This window comes from Calidris pugnax, unplaced genomic scaffold (genome assembly GCF_001431845.1).
Source record: "Calidris pugnax isolate Ruff unplaced genomic scaffold, ASM143184v1 scaffold9, whole genome shotgun sequence".
NCBI lineage: Eukaryota > Metazoa > Chordata > Aves > Charadriiformes > Scolopacidae > Calidris > Calidris pugnax.
The window spans coordinates 3,942,335-3,962,167 of NW_015090778.1; the positions used below are offsets into that span (position 1 = coordinate 3,942,335).

Consider the following 19,833-nt stretch of genomic DNA (forward strand, 5'->3'; position numbering starts at 1 on the left):
TGTTACACCTTTTGTGCTTTCTCACAGTTAATGTTAGTCTCTTTCTCTACAGGTTCACAACTTAATTAAGCCAGTGTTTTAGCCTTGTAGACAATCTTTACCACTGAAATGTACTCCTCTACCTTGTTTCTGTTTGGGGGTGGGGGGAATTACTTGTCTGCGTGGTTTGGGAGTTGGAGTTAACATTCTCTGTTATAGAACTAAAATTATTCTTGCTCATAATTTTTGATGAAAAGCATCTTTTGTTTTCAGGTACTGGTAAACTGGGATTCTCATTTGTGAGAATCACAGCTCTTATGGTGTCTTGTAATCGTTTATGGGTAGGAACAGGAAATGGTGTCATCATCTCCATTCCATTAACAGAAAGTAAGTAAAATATAAATGAATAGCACTTTGCGATATGCTGTAGACACAAAAAGAGAGTATTAAACCCCATTCAGATGCTTGCTAATGGATAGAAAGCTTTACTGCCAGGCTGAATCTTTCAGGTTTGTAACAGATTGGGCCTGTGTGCTGTTTAGTACCTAATCTGTGTACGTGTTTACAGTTATCCTGAGCAAAAAGCGTATCTCTGGTATCTCCTGTACTTCAATTTGAGCAGAGTTGCTGTGGCTTGCATTAAAGAAAACTTTGAAGCTTTAGAGGTGTTATAAGCATTAGCAGTATTTATAGAAAGTGTATTGCTTGTAAGAGATGTCTTTAATTTTCTATTTAATGTTATTTTTGATTGCCATGTGATCACCAAAGTAGATTTTTTGTTTGATTTGAGCAAAGCAATTTGATTAGCAATTGTTGCTAGTACAGTTTGACGGGCTTTAGTTCTTGAGAATTTGGTACAAAGCTGGTATAGAGGACTGGAACAGCAGTAGTACCAGCTGATTCAACGGGCGTGTTCAAAGTTATAGGAGTTGTAAACACATACTGCAAACAGGGCACTGACTTCCATGTAAAATTCCAATCATGCAAATCCAGGTATCTGTTTAAAAACAGACCCCTAACTCTTGTCATAGCTTGAAACTACTTGGGGGTGGGAGGGGAAGCATTCAGACATGGACGGTTGAACCTCCGGAGAAGGTGACAGTCCAGTTCAAGGGCAAAATAAATCTTAAATAGGTAAAGCTTAGGAAGAATCTGTGTGTAAATTGATTGCATTAAAAACAAACAAACAAAAAACCCCACCCCACACTTGTGCCCGAGACTAAAATGCGTGGACAGAAGTTTCAGAAAATAAAATATAGAACTTTGTCCTAGTTGTACTGTTGTTATATAGAAAGTAGTACAGTCTAACAGGTGATATCTTAGGGTAGTTAATAGCAAAAATTCTTCATGTTGTATCTGCTTTGTTGAACAGCACATACATGCGTTGTTTCTCATACTGTTCCATTACATTGTCCATCCATTCAGTAAATGTCTTTTTTTTGCATTGCATGACTGTACTAAGGAAGGACAGACTTCCTATCATGAATTTGAAATAGTTTAAATCATGCTTTCAAAAATTATAGCTCTTAATTTGTGTGAAGCTTAATTTAACATTTCCAGAGGAGTTTGTTTTAAAACAGTAGTGAACATGGAAAAAAATCCCTGTTAAAGCTGTTCAGTTTAATTTGTTTTGTTCATGAATCAGAACAACTGTTTGTTGGTAGCCTGATAATGGAGTTGAGAACCCTTGTTAGAAATATTCATGGTGTTCAAAAACAGTCACATCCTTGCATAAGCAATTGCATATCTCAGTTCCCTGGGTCTCAATAGCAGGGCATCTTCCAGGTCTGCAGATGATGTTTCGAAAGGGCACTTGAAAACATAAGTTATATATTATTTTGGTAGCCTCCTACAATGGAAAGAGAGAAAGGGGAAACGTTGCTAATCAACAATAAACTTCATAGCGATGAAGCACGTGAAAGTGTCAGTGCTTTCGTTGTCCATTTTGTCCTGAAACTTTTATAACAAAATGTGTTCTTTGTGACTTTTTATTGAATCTTCTGTAATTAATTATCTACTGTTTTAGGAGCTAAAATTTTAAGCTCTACCTTATCAAAACCAAAATATGAGTGGTGGGTTCTCATTAATCCTTCTCCTCTACTGTCATACCTATCCATTTCCCCTTTCCTCCTTTCTCACTTTAGCTGTAATCCTCCACCAGGGACGTTTACTGGGGCTGAGGGGTAAGTGCAGATCCTGAACAAAAATCTGTTTTCAGGCTTCTAATAGCCACTTCGAGGCTGTTTCCCACTCCTTATAGATTTACCCTTTGTATGTTCCTAAATGTTTTTCCACTTGCAGTTACTGCATTGCAGCAGTTTTATGTTTGCTAAATGGCCACCAATCTGCTCAGCAGTTTAGTGTATCATCCTGTGTTGCAGCTGAACTTTCATACAGACTTTGTTTTTCTTCCAGCCAATGTGACACCATATCTTATAACTTTGTCATTAATCCACATCATTTACTGTCTTGTTACAAATCACTGTTTCTTTCACTCCTTTGATAGTCCTTGGAATGGAGATGGCTTGTATGTCTAGCATGAGTACTTCTGTTTTAATGGATTTTAAACTTCTCAGTAAAAACTAGATGTAGAATTATAATAGGGTAGCTCCTTCATGCCCACAGGTGGCTATTTTTAGAGAATCTTTGCTGGCAAGGGGATACCCTATGATTAGTTGGAATGAAACTGTCTTTAATTATATGTTTAAGTTCATTGAATTTGCTCATACTGAAACACATTAGAGGTATTTATTTTCTATGAAAGATAACAGTCCTTTTCACAAATTATTTTTTTCCAAAAGTAGGAAATTAAAATCTGGTGTTTATGCTAGACTAATAAGAATCCTGCTCCATTTTCTGATGTACTTAAAATAACGAAGCATGCAATCTTTTTTCTTTCCAGCTCTGTCTTGAATTGGCATTGCTGCCCTCCTGTTTCATTTTTATCTAAGTTGGCTTTAGCTTTTAGATGGTACCATAAGGTTTCTTAACAAATAACCATTTCTGAAATTTGATTTTTTTTTCAAGTAGAAAACACTTCTCTTCTTTTACAGCTAATAAAGCAGCAGCAGGCTCCGGAAACCGTCCGGGGAGTGTAATACGTGTATATGGCGATGAAAACAGCGACAAAGTGACTCCAGGAACTTTCATACCCTATTGCTCAATGGCACATGCTCAGCTTTGCTTCCATGGGCACCGTGATGCTGTTAAATTCTTTGTTGCAGTACCTGGTAAGGTTTTATTACTGTTCTTCAAATGAGATTTCTTTTTCTCCATCACTTGCTTAGTTAAACCTAGCGTTCAGGCAAATATAGCAAGTGTAGGCAATTGTACATTCAGAAACAATTTATTACATTTTATTTACAAGACTTGTCTGATTCCTAAGTGCGGTATTGTTTAATGGGAGGAAAAGGGTTTGGTCACAAAGAAAAGTGCTTTGCTTCCATCTGGGAAAAAAGGTACTGTGGGAAGTACTTGCCTGTTAGGAAGGCGGTCAACTGCTAATTGGTGTAAGGTCCCATTTAAGAGTCTGACATCCTGCAGGAAGGATGAGGTACTAAGGGAGATGCCCCCAAAGGAAAGAATCTCAGTTGAAAAAGCTAGTAGTTCCCTAGAAGCTGCAGTGCTGGTTGAATACCCTCTGAGTGCTTCTATACTATGTGTGCTGGAAGGAAATGACAGAAGTTTGCTTGATGGGCTGACACGCACTGAATCATTTCAGTTCTGTGTCTTAAAGCCTTGACATCTGTTTCAATGTCATTCTCTAGATCTGCATGCCTGTGCTGAGAAATCTATCAAGAGGCATTTAATTTTCTGATTTCCACTGAACTGGCCTGAACAGGCTCTTAATCTCTTTAGAGAGATGAAATGGGGGCAAAGCTAGCTTTCCGTCCCTTGCTGAAGAGATACTAGAACCCAAAGTGTATCATTAGGCATTAAGTATGTCATCCAGTGAGCAAATACAGGTGGTAGTATTCTGTGAGATATGACATAAATGTCTTCTGTTTTTACTCCAGGTCAGGTTGTTTGCCCACAGAGTAGTGCTGGAACAGAGCTAACAGCTGATAAACCGGCCCAAGAGACCTTCAACCAGAGTCCCTTAAAATCAATGTTGGTGATAAGTGGTGGAGAAGGATATATTGACTTCAGAATGGGTAAGAAGTGCTGAGCTTAAAACCAGTTGTAACCTCTTCATACTGAGAGGTCATTAACCATATAATAACTTCCACTGTGATTGCAGAGTGCGTTTGTGTGGTCAGTCAGTACGTCATCTTTACTGAGCAAGCGTGAGGATAGATACATCTTTCTCTCACACACATGCAGCTTCAGGTTTCTCTTCTCCCAGTAAACCATGACCTGAGATGATTCTGTAAAAGGGTTTTATTTGAAACTCTGCTTTGCGGTCATTTACCATCTTACCATTTATGCTTTCAGTCTTACTTTGAAAGGTTAGTCTTCTATCTCAAACTGCTGGAAAATATGTCCATAGTTACTTAAATATGCAGACTGACTAAAGTCATGTATTACATGAAGAACACTCCAACTAAAACTTACTTATTTTTGAGTCAAAAAGGGAAAATGTACTTCACTGTTGGTTTTGTGTGCCCTTCTTTTAATCACTGCTTTGTTTGGATAGCACTTTTGCATGATCTACCCCATAAAAGATTTCCTGTGTAAACATATTTTTTTTATTAAAGCTTTTGGGGAAATAGAACTATAACTGCTCTCACTTTGTTATATGCTTAGAGTCCACAGCTGGAGACCTTGACCAAAAGTGCGTAGAAAGCAGTCACAACTCAGAGGGCTGGTTTTGACCTTTTGCCTTAATCTGTCTATAGTGGGTTTTAAAAAAACAAACCCAACAACAAAAAACAAAACAAAAACAAACAAACAAACAAACAAAAAAAAAACAAAAAACCAAAAACAAACAAACAAAAAACCCACGAAAACCAAAAGAAGATCCCAAAACACCCCTACAAAGACAAACCCATGACAGCCAGCCCAAATTCTGTCATCCCAGTAGTCAATGAAAAGAAGTTCCTGCTGGTAATGCCAGTGCAGGTACCTGTGAGACAGGACTTGAGGCAACTCTGTGCCACACTGCAGTGAGGTGTTGAACTCTGTGCTTGTCCACGCTGGCAGACGTGGGGTTTGCTGTCCTTGTAGCGTGACGCGAAGCCATGAATTTCAGCGTCAGTCCTAGAGCTGCATTAGCTCAGCTGTTACCACATTAGCACAGAAAACTGGCTCCAGAGCAAGCTCAGGCTATTCTGTGTTTAGATTCCTCAGCCCTCCAAAGCAGTCTAACCAGAAAACCAGCCAAACTGGGACTTGAAACCTTCCTGAAGTTGTAGGTCAGTTCCCATTTCATCTGGTTAAATCAACGTTCTTCTGTACCACAAGACTGCCTCAGCATTGATGCGTATTATTGTCTACGTGCAGTTTTAGTTCAGTGGTTATTCTGTCACCTTCCACCCGAGCCAGCTCACGTCATTGAGCCTTTACACGCGGTTATAAAACCGCTCTTCTCTTTTGAAGGGCAATAGTGGAGAACAGGCTTGAGGCTGTGTTGTGCCAGTGTGCAGAGCTGTGACAAGCCAGGATAACTAGAACAAGAGGAAAGATGAAGGAAAGGCTCATCATATACATGAGTGTTGCATTGTCTTGTGCTCAATTACTGCTCTTATTCCCAGAGCACTTTGTATGGTTTATGTGTTCATGCTGCACGCTTTCTCGTAGCATGACCATGGCCAGTTCTACCTGGGAGTGACTGCAAGTTGGCAAATTAGATTGGTCCTTCTCTGTCTCAAAGAGCTATAAGTAAGGAAATGTGGGGGGCTAGAATTAAAGAACACAACCATCAGAACACTGGGCTCTGAAATAATTATGCAATAGTCTTTCAGTTTGTAATGTATATATTCACAATCTTCAATATGCTTTTATATGAGCATACGGCAACTGCTGTCTTTTACAGTGTTTCTCTTGTAAAGCCAGATGTCACTTGTCTTGCTGCATTTGGTGTTAATACTGGGTTTTATTGTCAGCCTGAATCAAAGCTGCTGTTTTTCAGGTGATGAAGGTGGAGAATCAGAACTCCTTGGAGAAGCTCTACAACTTGAACCTTCTGTAGCCAAAGCTGAGAGGAGTCACTTAATAGTGTGGCAAGTAATGTGTGGCAGTGAGTGAGCCTGTAGGATGCAGCTGGAGACCTTAAAAAAAGAAAAAAAAAAAAGCTTCTGCATGTTTTTTTTTTTTATTTTGTGAAACCTGTTTCACTACATGATGTTGAAGCATTTCTTTGCTGTTTAACTTTATATTGCAAATCTGTCATATGTTTAACTATACAGGAATTAGCTTGTGCTGTTTTACTGCACCCGTGTTACATGGAAGAGTATAATGAAATCAGACCTTTCTCAAAACTGGTGTGCACACCGTCTTAAGCAACTGAGACATTAGTTTTACTGTACCACAGCAATCTAATGTAGTGCACTTCTTTGGTAGTCTCACTTGAGTTCAGCTTTATTACAACTGAGCTTCATTTCACTGTATGATGCATTGAGTAAAACAGCAAAGTTATTCCCAAAATATTGAAAAATTGACAAATTATAAGATGGATTACTAAGACTCATCCAACTATTCAGTGAGGGCTAAAGCAAACTGTAAATTTCAGCTTTTGATTTCAAACCTGGAAAATCTTGCTTACATAGTGTATATGGCTTAATTTGTTACATTCATCAGAATTTATGGGGGTAAGAGGGGATTGTATAGGAATTAAGATGACAATATTTAAATAAAATTACATGTTTTCACTATTGAACCTTAAAGTTTGAGAACTGCTGCCCTCAATAACGAGCAATTTTGAGCATAATGTTTTCACCTTTCCCAGACATGGAACAACTGTTTCCAAAGGTTATTCTTAGGATGATTTAAATTTGAAAATGACGGTAAAATTCTTGAACAGGGGTTATGTTTTGTTCTTTTCTTGTCTTAACTCTTTGTGTCCTAAGCACTAGAATGATCTTCTCTGCCTAGCTGGTCAAACTCATGAGGCACTACACGTGTGAAGGTTAGAGACCTCAATTAGAGCATGAGAAAAGACTGAGAGTGTACAGGAAAAATGCATTCTGCCCAAGTGAGATTGTAAAGGAACTTTAGTGCCAGATAATTAGGTACAAAATGTATTTTTTGTAATTGCATACCCCAATTTAGTGTAAAAAAAAAAAAAAAAAAAATTTAGCAACAATGTTAGCAGGTAGCACTGAGTAAATTGATGAAAGTCAGGAGACTCTAATATTAGGCTGACATTCTGTCTACTCACCATCTATTTTTTTAACCATAAGTGTGAGTTGAAGACTGTCTTCCTTTTACATTGAATTTCCTACATTAGTGTCAAACCTGAGTTAAACACTTCATGATTTCTGTACTTCAGAATATTTTAAAACCCAGATTTGCTCTTTCATTTAGTCTCTGGAAAGTAAAAGTTTTGCGGGGTTTTAATAAACATCCAGCATTTACCCCCAAAAGTCTGGGACTGTTCTGTTTGGGTTAGCAGAGAAATTTAGTGATTTGATTATGTGAGAGAACTGAACAGTTTCAGAGGAGTAAATATAGAAACACTTTTTTAAAACTGCCTAAACATTTTTATGCAATAGGAGCAGTTCTGGTCTATCAGGCAAACATGTGTTTATATATTTTCTTAATTTTTTAAATGAACACATTTAGCTGAGGTCTATTGTGTAAATATATATTTAGGCAGCTTTTTCAAATGCATATCATAGCTGATAAACCAGAAAAACTCCATTCAGGTCTATTGGTTAGATTTATATGTATAAATACTTTTTAAGCGACATATTTTGTACACAGCTGTTCCTCTCGTAAATATGTATTTAGGACATGAACTATGTAGTAAAAATCCTTATTAAAGATGTCTAATATCTTGGTAGTATTTTTCTCTTCAGAATGCCAAAAGTGATGAGAGCATGTTGTTCATAATTTGCTTTCCAAATTCATCTTAAACGTCACTCTTAAAGTACTTTGGCTTAAATAGAAAGCCTAGGAGCTTTTGAAAAATTATATGAATACAGAAAGTAAACTGGCTAAACACTCTTAGACCTATTTGAAACTTCCATAGACACATATGCTGAACCTGAAGCACATCTGAATTAACTTAAAAAAAATAATTGGATGTCTAAGAAAAATGCTGTCTAAACTTTTACTGTTGTGCAGAATCTTCACTGTGAGTGGTGCAGTTTCATTGCTTCTCCTGCCATTTTCTGAAATGTATGGTTTTGTTTTTTTTTTCTCTTTGGAAAACACAGTCTCCAAAGCTTTTTACTCACTGGTTGGTTGTCACATTCTCATGTTCTCAGAAAAAAAAAAGCGCACAATTGTGTTCCTTCGTTCTTGTATAGCATTTTATTTGTAATTAGGGATGAGCTGTTTTCTCTGAATGGCTTTACCACTGTCAAATAGAGTGGTTCAATCTGGCAAGTGTGTACCTGGTCTTTTGCCAAATGTATCTGGTCCACCGTGCCATTTTAGTCACCTCAGTGGGCCAACTCTTGCAAATCTTTCAGAGAATGATTGTTTCTGTCCAAAAGTGGAAGGGTTTTAAAGCAAACGATAGGCTAACTGTGTACCACTGTGGGTGTAGATTAAAGGCATGTGCACTTCTCTGTATTTCTCATTTAGAAACTTTTATCCCCTGTCTGAAGGTACAGTAGGTTCGATGGGTCCCTCTTGTCATCGTGGTGCTCTGGGGTTTATAAACTCTACTTAAGGCCGCTTTGAAGGGTGAACAAAGCGGGTGACACCCCAGGCACTGAGATGACAACGCGCTCCTCCAAATCCGCCTCAAGAATGTGTTTATGCATACACTCATGTGATTAAAGCATCATATAAATAGGAGCTAATCTCTGGATAGCTACAGCTTGTTAATAGTTTGGAAACATTTCGAGCACAAAATATGCAGCACATTACTTGCCTGGGTAAGGGTGTTTGCATGGTAACGGTGAAACGCGTTGTATGAGCTGCTGCATTGTCCGTTTCTTGTGAAGGTCTTCCTGCGTTGGATCAGATAGAGCTGGCAGAGCGTAGACACTTTATCATAGGCTGCCTTAGTAACAAACAAATGTTAAATCTGTTTTATTATACTAACTGTTCTAAAGAACGTGTGTCTTTTAAAATGCTGTGTAACTGAATATTTATTTCCATGTGAGTATTATAAAAGTTACCAAAGGATTAAATCTGATTTAGCACTCTTGTAAGTGACCCTGTTGAGACGGGGTCTTGTGAAGGCCCTGCTCTGTAAAAGAAGACACGGTAAACTCAAATACAGTTCTTTAGGGAAATTAAATGTTTTTTCTAACAGGGTTATGCCATATTGTAACAACCTATGTTGCACCTCAAAGCATTTTTCTATACACTAAATGTCTCTCCCGCCCTCTAACAAGATTAAGTTTCCTTTATTAATTTTGTTGATGCACATTTCTCAATCTTTTAAACATATATTTTAAACATTTTATGGTCTGTAATTTTTGAACGTTTTGTCTGTTGGACACTTTACGCTGAATTTTACTTGCCTCTGTAATCCGAGATGGAGACTACAGCGTTAAACTTGCTGTCTGTTAAAACTTGAGGCTTCTTTTCTGTGAGCAGAAAAGCTCATATAGCAGTGTAGTTATTTCAGTATTTATTTCTATTATTGAATCCATGGGGTTCAGAATGTAACTTTGTACATGAAATATATATAAATATGTATATGAAACATGCATCGGATTGGTGTGTTCTTTGTAGTCTCATGTTGAGTTCAAAGGTTTTTGGTGCTACCAGAAGGTGTAGTAATTGGGTGTTGTACACCAGCAGCTAAGTATTGTCGTTGTAAACACTGGGAGTGATATATTTGAGTCAGCCCAGAGCTAGTGCCGTGCTGCTGGCTCCTGTTGTCTCCTACTGAAGCCAAAACTCCAGAGAAAAACTTTGCTCAGTGCCTGGCTCCCAGCTGCTGCCATCCTGCCTCCTCCACATGGCCACAAACCCCCCGAATCACAGGGTAAGAATCCAGAGGAGACCCCTCTCAACTCAGTTAAAATAGGTGCTGGCCCTGAAATTCATTTTTCAAGTCTTCTTAACACCTCACCAAAGATTCATCTAAGCTCAAAAGCAAGTTGATTCCTTACCACACAGCAAAGGAAATGTTACAAGGCAGAAGAATAAAAACTTGGTGACAAAATTAATTTCTTTGCTATGCCAGAGACAGGTTTTAATGATTTTATTTTTATTTTTAAATTTTTTTGCCACTTTTAACCACTCTTGTCCCAACAATTTATCTTGATTAGTATATAACAAGTGGCCACAGCACTGAAAATACTTGGTTAACCTTTGTTGTTATGGACTGGGGAGGTCCCCACCTCCTGCAGTCCCCTGGTGCACCCGGGGCACGGCGCGGGCTGGTCCCTTGCCTGCGCCCATGTGCAAGCAGGGCTGGCACTTGCCTCTCTCCAGCTGTACCGAGGGGCCCAGATCAGGTGGCTGATTTTTGATCACCTCTAGGATGTGAATATTTCATATTGGCACATACAAACATATGAATCCATCCATGGTTCAGAAAACACTGTGTCCTGCAAACAGTGTTGTACCAACTTGAAATTTTATCATCTTGGTACTTAAAAATTTATTTTTTTTTCATTTACTGTCGTTTTCCTGCAAGATTTTTGCTTCTCTAGAACACACATACTGACAAATTTCCCTCTCCTCACAGTGTTTTTTCTCGGGATGTGTCCCTTCACATGCCTGTCCCGTCACTGCACTGTGCTGAGACAGTGCCTGTATGTTTTAAATAGGAAGAAGCACCATAAATCTTTATTCTGGAAACCTTTACCCTCTTCGGGCAGCACCTCGGGTCTGTGGGTAAGTAATTTAGTTTTTCAGATCCTGTATTGAGAGAGAAGTGCTAATGGAATTGTCATCTCAGTTAAGGTGTTACAAATGATATTTAGAGACAGAAGTTTTAAGCTATCATAAAATACCCAGGCCCTTCTGCAATGAACCTGGGGATAAGGGAGAAAGCACTCGTGGCTTCTGTAGCAGGTACCAAAAAGTTCTCAGTTGTCAGCCTCCTATAAAAAGAGGTATTCAAATCAGAATACCTAAAATGTTGTTAATCATGCAGGAAGTGAAAATAAAAAAGCATTCACATTGAAACATTTATTGGAAAGTACTTGTTTGCTAGAAACTAAACCTCAAACTTACTGATGGAGATTGAGATAATGTTCCTTTTTCTACAATGAAATAGCAAACGAAAATGAGGGATTCTTTTTGCTCTCCACCCTCCTTTTTCAGCATCCTGTAATCCCTTTGAAAGCTATTTGAGTAATACAGTCTGCAAATGTTATTTAATGTTATGATCTCTGCACAAATGCCCCTTAAGTCTACTGTCAAAGAAGCTTTGGGGAGGTCTTTTGGCCTCAGACCATACTCCCGATTCAGGGCATGCCATTCAGGACTAGTTGCAATCTTGCATGGTGATGGCTAAATTCTTAAAAAGCTATTTTGAGATGACAAACCCAAGTAGGAGAATTGTTTTCCAGCTTTTCAAAACACTCTGTAAAGTGGTGGTGAGGAGGGAGCTGATGAGGTGTGATGTGGATTGTTGCTCGTTACTATCTGCTGGAGAGCCTGGAACCCCCGGGACCAGGCGCCGTCTGTGTTGGGTTTAAACACAAGATGGTGCTCTTAATTCAGAGGAACATGGAGACATAGAGGGAAAACTCATTTTCCTGGAGTATCATCTCCCTGCCTTTCTCTCGACACCCATGTTTCGGGTTTCCTCCAACAGCTATTGAAGGTGAAGCTGTTGTGTCAGTGGTCAAAGAGAGGAAAGGAGAATCCTCCTATTTTCTCATCGACGTGTTCAGAAGATGGCTCTCCCTCGCCTTCACCTCTCTGCCGTGGTTCAGTCGTGTTGTGGGGGTTTGTTTCCTCCGGTACGGCCCCAGCCAAGAGGCTGGGCTGGAGGTGGCTGCTCCGGAGCTGGGACCTCTTCAGCCCTTTGCATCTGGTGCTTAGAAAGAGGAAAGGGCAAGAGTTTCCTTCTTTAAAGAAGCCCCAGGCAGCTGAGCAGTATCTGTCCCCTGCCTGCTCCCTCTCCAGCTTCAGCTCTAGTTTGCAGGTGGGACATTAATGTCCCCCTTAATTCTCACCCTGTCTGGAGAACAGCCGTTTGAAAGCTGCAGATGAACAGTGGCTCTGGCTGCAGTGGTGAAGGGGACTGGTGCTCTTCTGGCCACAGACCTTCCCCTTCCCTCTGCCATCCCAGAGGCAAAGGGCTTTGGGACGTGCAGGTGGTTCCTGCAGTGAAAGGGAAGGTTGCTGCCATCACCCGCTGCGGTTGCCACCACTGCATAAAATGTCACCATGCCCAGGGGCTCCTGTTTTGTTGGCTGTCTCAGGTCTGGAGTTTGAATGAGGGAGGGGAAAAAAAGAAAAACAAAACATTTTGGAAACCTTCCCAGACTCCACATCTGCTTTTCACTTCCACCTTTCGGCGCGTGGGGCCGAGACAGGGAGCGCTGCCTCCTGATGGCCCTGGGGTCCTGCCCCGGCTCTGCGCTGGTGGGGATGGAGCTGCCACCAGCCGGGTCCCACGTCTGGACCAGCACCGTGGCGGTGGCAGCACTTGGTTATGGTGTTGTCATTATGCTAGCTCAAGGCCTGGTTTGCAGATGTGGTTCTCAGGATCTCCTTTTAAAATCAAATTATGCTGATGTTTGCTTTGAGTTTTAGAAGGAAAAAAAAAAAAGCTGGTAGGTGCTGCGTTGGGTGACACCACACGTCCTGGTGTCCTGTCTGACGGTGGCTGGAAGCAAGTGCCTGGAGAAGAGGGCAAGATTGGGGCAGAGCTGTAGGTGACCCCACAGCCTGCTACTCCTTCAGGCATGAAGACTCAGCTTCTACCTCATGGAAAGAACTGGACTGATGGAGAGGGGTACAGCTGCCTGTGTCCCAGCAGCAATAAAAAGCACGATGTCAAGAGAGCTTGTTGGTTTGTGAAGGCAGCTGGAGTACCTCTGGATTTATCCTCTAGATGTGGTAAATACTAAGAATGAGATAAAGCTTTATATTTCTTCTACCACTTAACATTGCTCTGTCACTGTGCGGGCATAGATGCTGTCGCAGGGACGTGGGGGCCGTGCAGGGCTCTGTCCCTGCTCATGTGGGGCATTTGGTTTCTGCTCCCTGGGACGCTAGAGAGATGTCTCTGGGCATGAGAAGCATGTGGAGCTGGTGTGAAGAGGTCCAGTGTTTCAGGCCAGACCTGGCAGCGGTTTGGGGTGGGTAATTGCACTAAGAGGTGGTGTTAAAGGCTGAGGGGGGAGGCTGAACCCAGGAGAAAAAAAGATGCTGAGGCCTTTTTTTGGCTGCTAATTGATGTGTTCAATGAGAGAACAGCAGGATGTGTGTGTGGGCAGGGAAAATTGAATTCTTGTCAAAATTGCCCAAAAGGTAATGAAAATCCCTGAGATAAGAGAGAGGTGAATTGTGTGGCATCCACAAAACCATTAGAGTCCGGTTGACTCACTTGCAAATAAACACTGTGTGGGTGCTCAATAGCAAAAAAAAGCTCTTCTGCCCTTTGCAGATGTGACTGCATCTCACTGCTCCTGGGGAGGAGGGATGCTGTTGTCGGGGGGGTCCTTGTGCCCAGCCAGAGCTGGGGGGAGCAGGAGCAGCCCCCAGCATCCTCACCTTGCTGCAGGGGGCTGTACTTTTCCATGTGTGCGATGAGAAAATCAGAAAGAACATCTCAAGAAGGTGGGAGGTGGCAGCAGGAGCATCCCGGGCAGTGTCTGACCGGCAGTACCGTTGCTGTAGAACAGCAGGAGAGGGTAAAGGTTTCGTGCAATGGGGGTAAGGAAGCAGTTTGGCTGCCTTTTGGGTGACGCCGTGCTGTCAAACCACCCTGCCCCCAGCTCGACACAGCAAGGCAGGTGACTGGTTTTGCAAGCATTTTCAAAGGTTGTTTCTCAGCCAAATCTTCGAACTTTTCAGGGTGTTCAGAAGGTCATTTCACCATGGCAACTCACGTCTGCAATAAAGCCCAAAAGGTCAACTTTGGGTGAGAGCCACGGCTGCCCTGCTGGAGTGAGCTCTGCATGGAGAGCTGGGTGGGCAGCTCGTGCTCGGGTGCAAGACATACCTCGATCCCTCCGGGGTTGGTCCTCTGAGGAAAAGTGATGGTTCTTCAGACACTTCCATTCCAGGTTCTGCTACAGTTTGCCAGAAGTTCAGGATGCTCTCATGGTCAAAAAACGTAGCTTTGCATTAGCAAAAGCAATAGATGGTGGCATTGGGAAGGCAAAATTCCTGCAACTGGCCTGTTCTCATGAAAAAGAGCAGTTGTAACTGCTGTGGGGCTTATCAGGGAGGCTTGAGGCACCCGAGCCCCTTGTGCGATGGCAGCAGAGGTGGTTCATCACCGTACCCAGTCCCCAGAGGAGATGGGGCAGCCAGCCTTGCCCTGGACATGTCCCCACTATTCATTCCGCCCAGGAATCATTACAAATGGGTCAGAAACGCTGCAAAAGGGAGCGCAGAGGAAACTTTTTTTGAGGAATGAGGAGACTTTAACAAAGCTCTGCCTGAGCTGGCAGCAGTGTTTCGGGCTGACAGCAGCCCCTGGGTGTTGAAAGCGTTCCCGTTTTGTGAGCTGGCTTTTGCAGCACCGTAAGGTGTGATCTTAAATGACACAAAGGAAGGAGAAGTAACTCAGAGTAGGTCTTGGGGAGTGCTTTCAGCTCGTGAAGAAGGCAGGCCAGCAGCACTGGCTGGGCTTGCCCTGCTGATGAAGTGACAATTTGTTTCCATATTCCTCTTATGGTTAAAGCAGACTTTGCTGGGCCCCTTGCGTCTCAAGCACCTGGGTTGCATGATCCCAAGCTGGACCATGCTTCTTACTGCTTGCTCAGTGTTGCTTTAGGCTGGTGTCTACACGCTATAAAATAAAGGTTAATTCTCAGGCTGATCCCTGAAAGAGAAAATGGGAGCTAAAGAGCTAGTTGAAATGGTCATGGTTCAGAAGAACTGCAGATCAGACAGGCACAGTTCAGAGGTTTTTCCATGCTGGTGGTCCTTCTGGTCCTCCAGCTGCTCTACACCCAAACATTGGCCTTAAGGTGCAATGTGCAGCACGCCGTGCTCCAGGGAAGCTTTGGTGGTTGGACGAGACACACAGGAGTTTTTGCTAATCTCCACAGCTGCTGCAGTTTCCTCTCTTGCTTGTACAATTCCATTTTTTAAGTATATCTCACACCCTGCATGTGCTGAACTCGGGCAGCTCTCATCACTTCTCATCAAAAATGAAATAAATCACTGATGCTGCAAATCCTGCCTTCCCCTCCAGCCATGAATCACCCTGCACAATGGCAGTGACTCTCCCGAGGATTCTGAAGTTACTCAGTGAGCAATTGGGATGAAGAACATCCCAGTCTGCAGCTGGTTCAGATGTAGTTTGGGATTATCCAAATTTGGGCTGCTTTACCCCAGAGGTGGGAGCTGCTGGGTGGAGGCAGCTGGGTGCTGGTGTGGGTGCTGGCGTTTGCCTGCACACCCGGGGATGCTCCGAGAGGAAAGCTGGACACAAGCAAAAACACGAGCCATTGCCATGTACTCAGCATTAACTGAGGGACTTGGCCAGTGCCACATCACCATATGGTGACACGATGTTGTGCCCTCCCTTTAAATAGCATCAGTATCTGGCATCTTTATTTCTGCAGGTTTTATGGCTGTGGAGGGTGCAAGAACCTATCGGCTTTTAATAGTTTGGAGTTGTTATGAGATTTTATTTGCCTGACAGCACTGTGCTTTCTGGGGTGCTTTAGGAAGTATAGTAATTAAATGTTTTTATCAAACGTACCCACTTGGGCAATGTTAAACATTTTCTGTCCGTAAGTGCAATTTAGGGACTGTCCAGGGCTGTGACAAGTGCTGGAGCTGAGCAAAATGCCAAGAGCTGAGTTGGTGGCCCAAGGACGGGCACCCAGACAGTGGTGTGCATCCAGCCTCCCAGAGCAGGCTTCAAATTCAATATTCCTGCCAAATGAGGGACTCTGAACCCACGGTCTGGGCAAGTTTAGTTTCAGTGGGGTGCTTGGGGTGTCAGGGGACACTTCTCAAATTTACCCCTGGGCTCAACAGCCTCAATCCTCCGAACTTCTCAGCACACACGTAAAGTCTCAGCGCATGACTTCAATGGGGCTATTCATGTCCCCGCAGGAAGTGTCCGCTTTGCTTCTTGCAGGATTACAAATGCTGCAAGCCTCAAATTGAGGGCATGAGAAGGGAGGAGAGAAATAAGATTTGCCCCCAAAATACCCTGATTTCCTTTGTTACCACGGGGGAAGGACAAGGGTGGCAATGAAGGCTTTAGACTTCAGGAACTCTGGCAAATGGGGGAAACATCTCGCTTCTTTCCTCCTCCTCAATTCAATGACTTATTCAGCGCTTTCCTGTGTCCCCGAAGATGAGTGTTAGGTTTGCTCTTTCTCCTGGCACATGAGCATGTTGGGCTGGGTCACTGCCCCATGCAAATGGGGCAAATGCCGAGGTGGTCCACAAGGTTTCTAAGCCATTTTTGTCCCATCTCTGCTTCCACTTTATGATCCTGGTTTGCCATCTTCTCCACTCGACTGGCATCTGCACAGACCAGGAGATATCTGCTGCTTCGTGTTCACCTGTTCCATGGTTTAATCTACCCCTATAACATATGGCTCATTTTTGTTTCTCTCTTCCTTACTTCGTTCATGAAGTTTTTGTACTTCTCCAGGCCAGTGCTGTATGCTCAGATGTAGGGCTCAAGAACAGAGCCTTTAAATGGATCGCTCAGCATCAACATATATTTTCTATAGCTAAGGCTCTGTGCCCTGAAGAAGACAATGAGTAACTGTGATTTGTTAAGCTGCAAATGATCCACCTCCTCCCCAAAACCATTCCTGCTGAGGGATTGGCATGAGGCAAATGAGCATTTCTCAGCTTTTTGCTTCCTTCCTTGCTCTGGTCGCTCTCCCCAGAAATCAGGTCCCAGCCTTGCTTTCCCTGGGTACCACAGCTTGGCCGGGGTCAGTTCACCAGAGTATCAGGAGATCTGTTAAAGGCAGCAGGAGCTGCCTGAAAGGCCTCTGTGTCTTTGCTGGAGAAGAATTGAACTGGAAGAGGGACCTATGGAGGCTCCGGAGGGATCAGTGTTATGCCCGAGGCAGGTTAGCTTTCTTCACCACTGACTTGGGAGCAGATTTAAATGTCACAGATAAGGCATCCCTTCATCTGGGGCTTTTCAGGAGGTCACACAAAGCAAGTCAGGACAGTCTTACCCTTTTCACAGTCAGTGTGTGTAGAAACCAATTTTATTCCCTTCTTACTTGCAGTAACTTCAGGAGACTGTTCCTACATCTCTCTTGGCCTTTCAGGGACTACAAACCCTGGTTATCTGACTCTCTCTCCTCATAACTCATATTTTCTGATCATTTCCATCCCTCTCTGGATTTTTCCCTCCTCGGTTGTTCAGCCTGAGCAGAGCACATTGAACATGTGACAGTCCCCATGAGGCTTCCTAAGCTGCACAGCACAGTGGACCCTGCTGAGCCTGCCATCTCCCCTTGCTCCCTGGTCTTTTCCTGGGGATCTCCTGCTTACCTGACTGCTCCCTGGCTCTTATTTTTGCTGAGAGGTTCGATACTGCATTTGTGCTAACTTTTCAGTTCATGCCGCACTTCGACTCATTTTAATATTGTTACTATCTCAAACCTACTCCTTGTCACATATTTTGAGAGTAGGCAGGAGACATCCAAGAATCTGAAGCCAAAAATAGGGAGAATGGGAGAAAATAAAATCATGACTTTCAAGCTCTTGTGACTCAAACCCAGTCTAGCTCTGCAGCCACAGTGGGTCTCCAGGGCACCCCTGGGGGATGCACCCCTGGGAGATGTGCCCTTGGCCCTGGCCATGCAGCCCATGTTGGTCTCCTCTTCCTGGTCCCGGTGCTCGTGCTGGTCAGGACAGCAGTGGCTGTGCCATGAAATCTAAAGTTCTCCTAAATCTCCGCCCCAGATGGCTGCAATACCTTCAGTCTCCTTATGGGTCTCTGTGCAGAAGCGGGACTGGGACGTGGGGGCAGGGAGAAGGAGTCATGAGAACGAGATGTGAACTGGCTGATTAGAAAGTGTTGAGTTGTTCACACCCAGGACAAATGTGGTGCGTCCCCCTGCACCCTGCCTGGCTACAGCTGCTCCAGCCCAGCTGTCCCCCCGCCTTCCCCTCGGGCACACGGCTCGTCCCTGTGGCCAGCTCTTCTTGAAGGGCATCGGGCTACGTCTGGTCTCCTCCGTGTAACCTTACCCCGAGGAACGTATGGGATACGTGCATCTGCTGGGCCAGGCACGGACCCCCAGGAGCCAGCCCCACGAGAGGTAAGAGGGGCTCTGCACAGGATTTTAAAGCAGGGATGCTGGGGGGATGGAAGCTGGGGAACTGGCATCTGAGTGGGAACCCAACGTGCTTTTGCAAAGAGGTCAGTACTCGCCTCTCCCGCTGAGGTCAGAGCTCCTGGGCAGTTTTGGTGGGGCTGGATCTCAGGCTGCTTCCATCCAGCTCAGCTCCAGCCGTGCAGGGTCTGCTCCCAGCCCATGGCTCTACATCAGGCTTCTTCACCTGTAACTGGGAGCACCAAAACCCACCACGTTCTTCATGGTTTGTAGCTGCTTTAACTTCACTTAGGCTTGTGATTGATTAAGTCATGTATTTGTTTTTAAAATCCTTACCTATCTCATTCTGGTTCATAGAGCTGAACTGCTTGTAAATATCCTTCTCCCAGTCTGAGCTCTCCTGGTCCCAGAAAAGAAAATGGATTAGCTGAGGGCTGTTGTGGTGGTGTTGAATTTCTCCTCTATCACAATGTCGTAGTGTCTGAGTCAAATGCTTCCAGGGAATAGCAGCTCAGTTAAATAATTCTGTTTCCAGAGGAATTAAGGGAGAAACTTTCCACTTGATCTCATGTGCAATATCCTATATTTACAGAAACTAAATATCAGGCAAAAATTGACTTGAGAGGAGCCTTTTAACTGACCGTGATATTTCAATCTGCCAGATCCACCCCCGTGACTGTTAGAAGATGTCAGTGGGTACGGGCAGGCGTCTGAACCCTGGACCCACAGGGCTTTGGGCTGAGCACAGGGTCCAAGAGCTGATCCCTCCCTCTGCAGCGGTGTTACCCCACTCGCTTCTCACGAGCTCCTCCTGCACCTCCCTCCTTTGCACAAACCCCATTTTCCCAGGTGAAATGGGGCATCCTGAGGGATGGGATGTCTCTGTGCTCTGCAAAAGATGAGGGTGTTGGGAGGGCTGGAGCAAGCTAGTGGGCACAGCCCCATTCAGGGGGAACAGGACACATCCAGGTCACTTATCTGGATTGTTTCAATCACTTAAGCATCAAGTAGGGTTTGGACCTTGGGTTGCAACCAAGCCACCCCCCGGTGCTGGTGAGGGGTAGACTGCTGAGAAATCCCCATGGAAGGTGCCTCTGCCTGATGTGGGACAGCCAAGAAAGCATCAATCACGTTGTTTCCAGACTCAAAGACAAGCCAGAGCTGTGGCTTCTCCTTCCCAGATCACCACGAGGGAAATGCTGGTGCACCTGAGGCTCCCTGCAAGCAGCTCCTGCAGCTTGTCTGTGCCCTGACAGCTACTGGGAATGAGGCAGTGGCTTGTGCCCAGCAGGGTGAATGTGTCCCCAGGCTGGTGCCTGCCCGCTCCTCCCTGGCCTTTGCTCACCCTGCAAGGAGGCAGCTCATCCCATGGAAAATC

The 19,833-nt window shown here is 43.8% G+C and overlaps 1 protein-coding gene across 9 annotated transcripts in view; it reads left to right on the forward strand.

The window, feature by feature from the left end:
* SPAG9 (sperm associated antigen 9) overlaps nt 1-9,751 on the forward strand; it is a 60,423-nt gene extending 50,672 nt beyond the window's left edge. For 5 of the 9 annotated variants that reach the window (XM_014951402.1, XM_014951411.1, XM_014951469.1 and 2 more), the window contains 5 exons: nt 253-366; nt 2,124-2,162; nt 3,033-3,209; nt 3,996-4,133; nt 6,050-9,751. In XM_014951402.1, coding sequence (XP_014806888.1) covers nt 253-366; nt 2,124-2,162; nt 3,033-3,209; nt 3,996-4,133; nt 6,050-6,165 — 584 coding nt within the window. In that variant the 3' untranslated portion in view covers nt 6,166-9,751. The remainder of the gene's footprint in view (nt 1-252; nt 367-2,123; nt 2,163-3,032; nt 3,210-3,995; nt 4,134-6,049) is intronic. The other 4 variants (XM_014951419.1, XM_014951429.1, XM_014951454.1 and 1 more) reach the window with 1 other exon arrangement.
* Nucleotides 9,752-19,833: the final 10,082 nt, after the last annotated feature.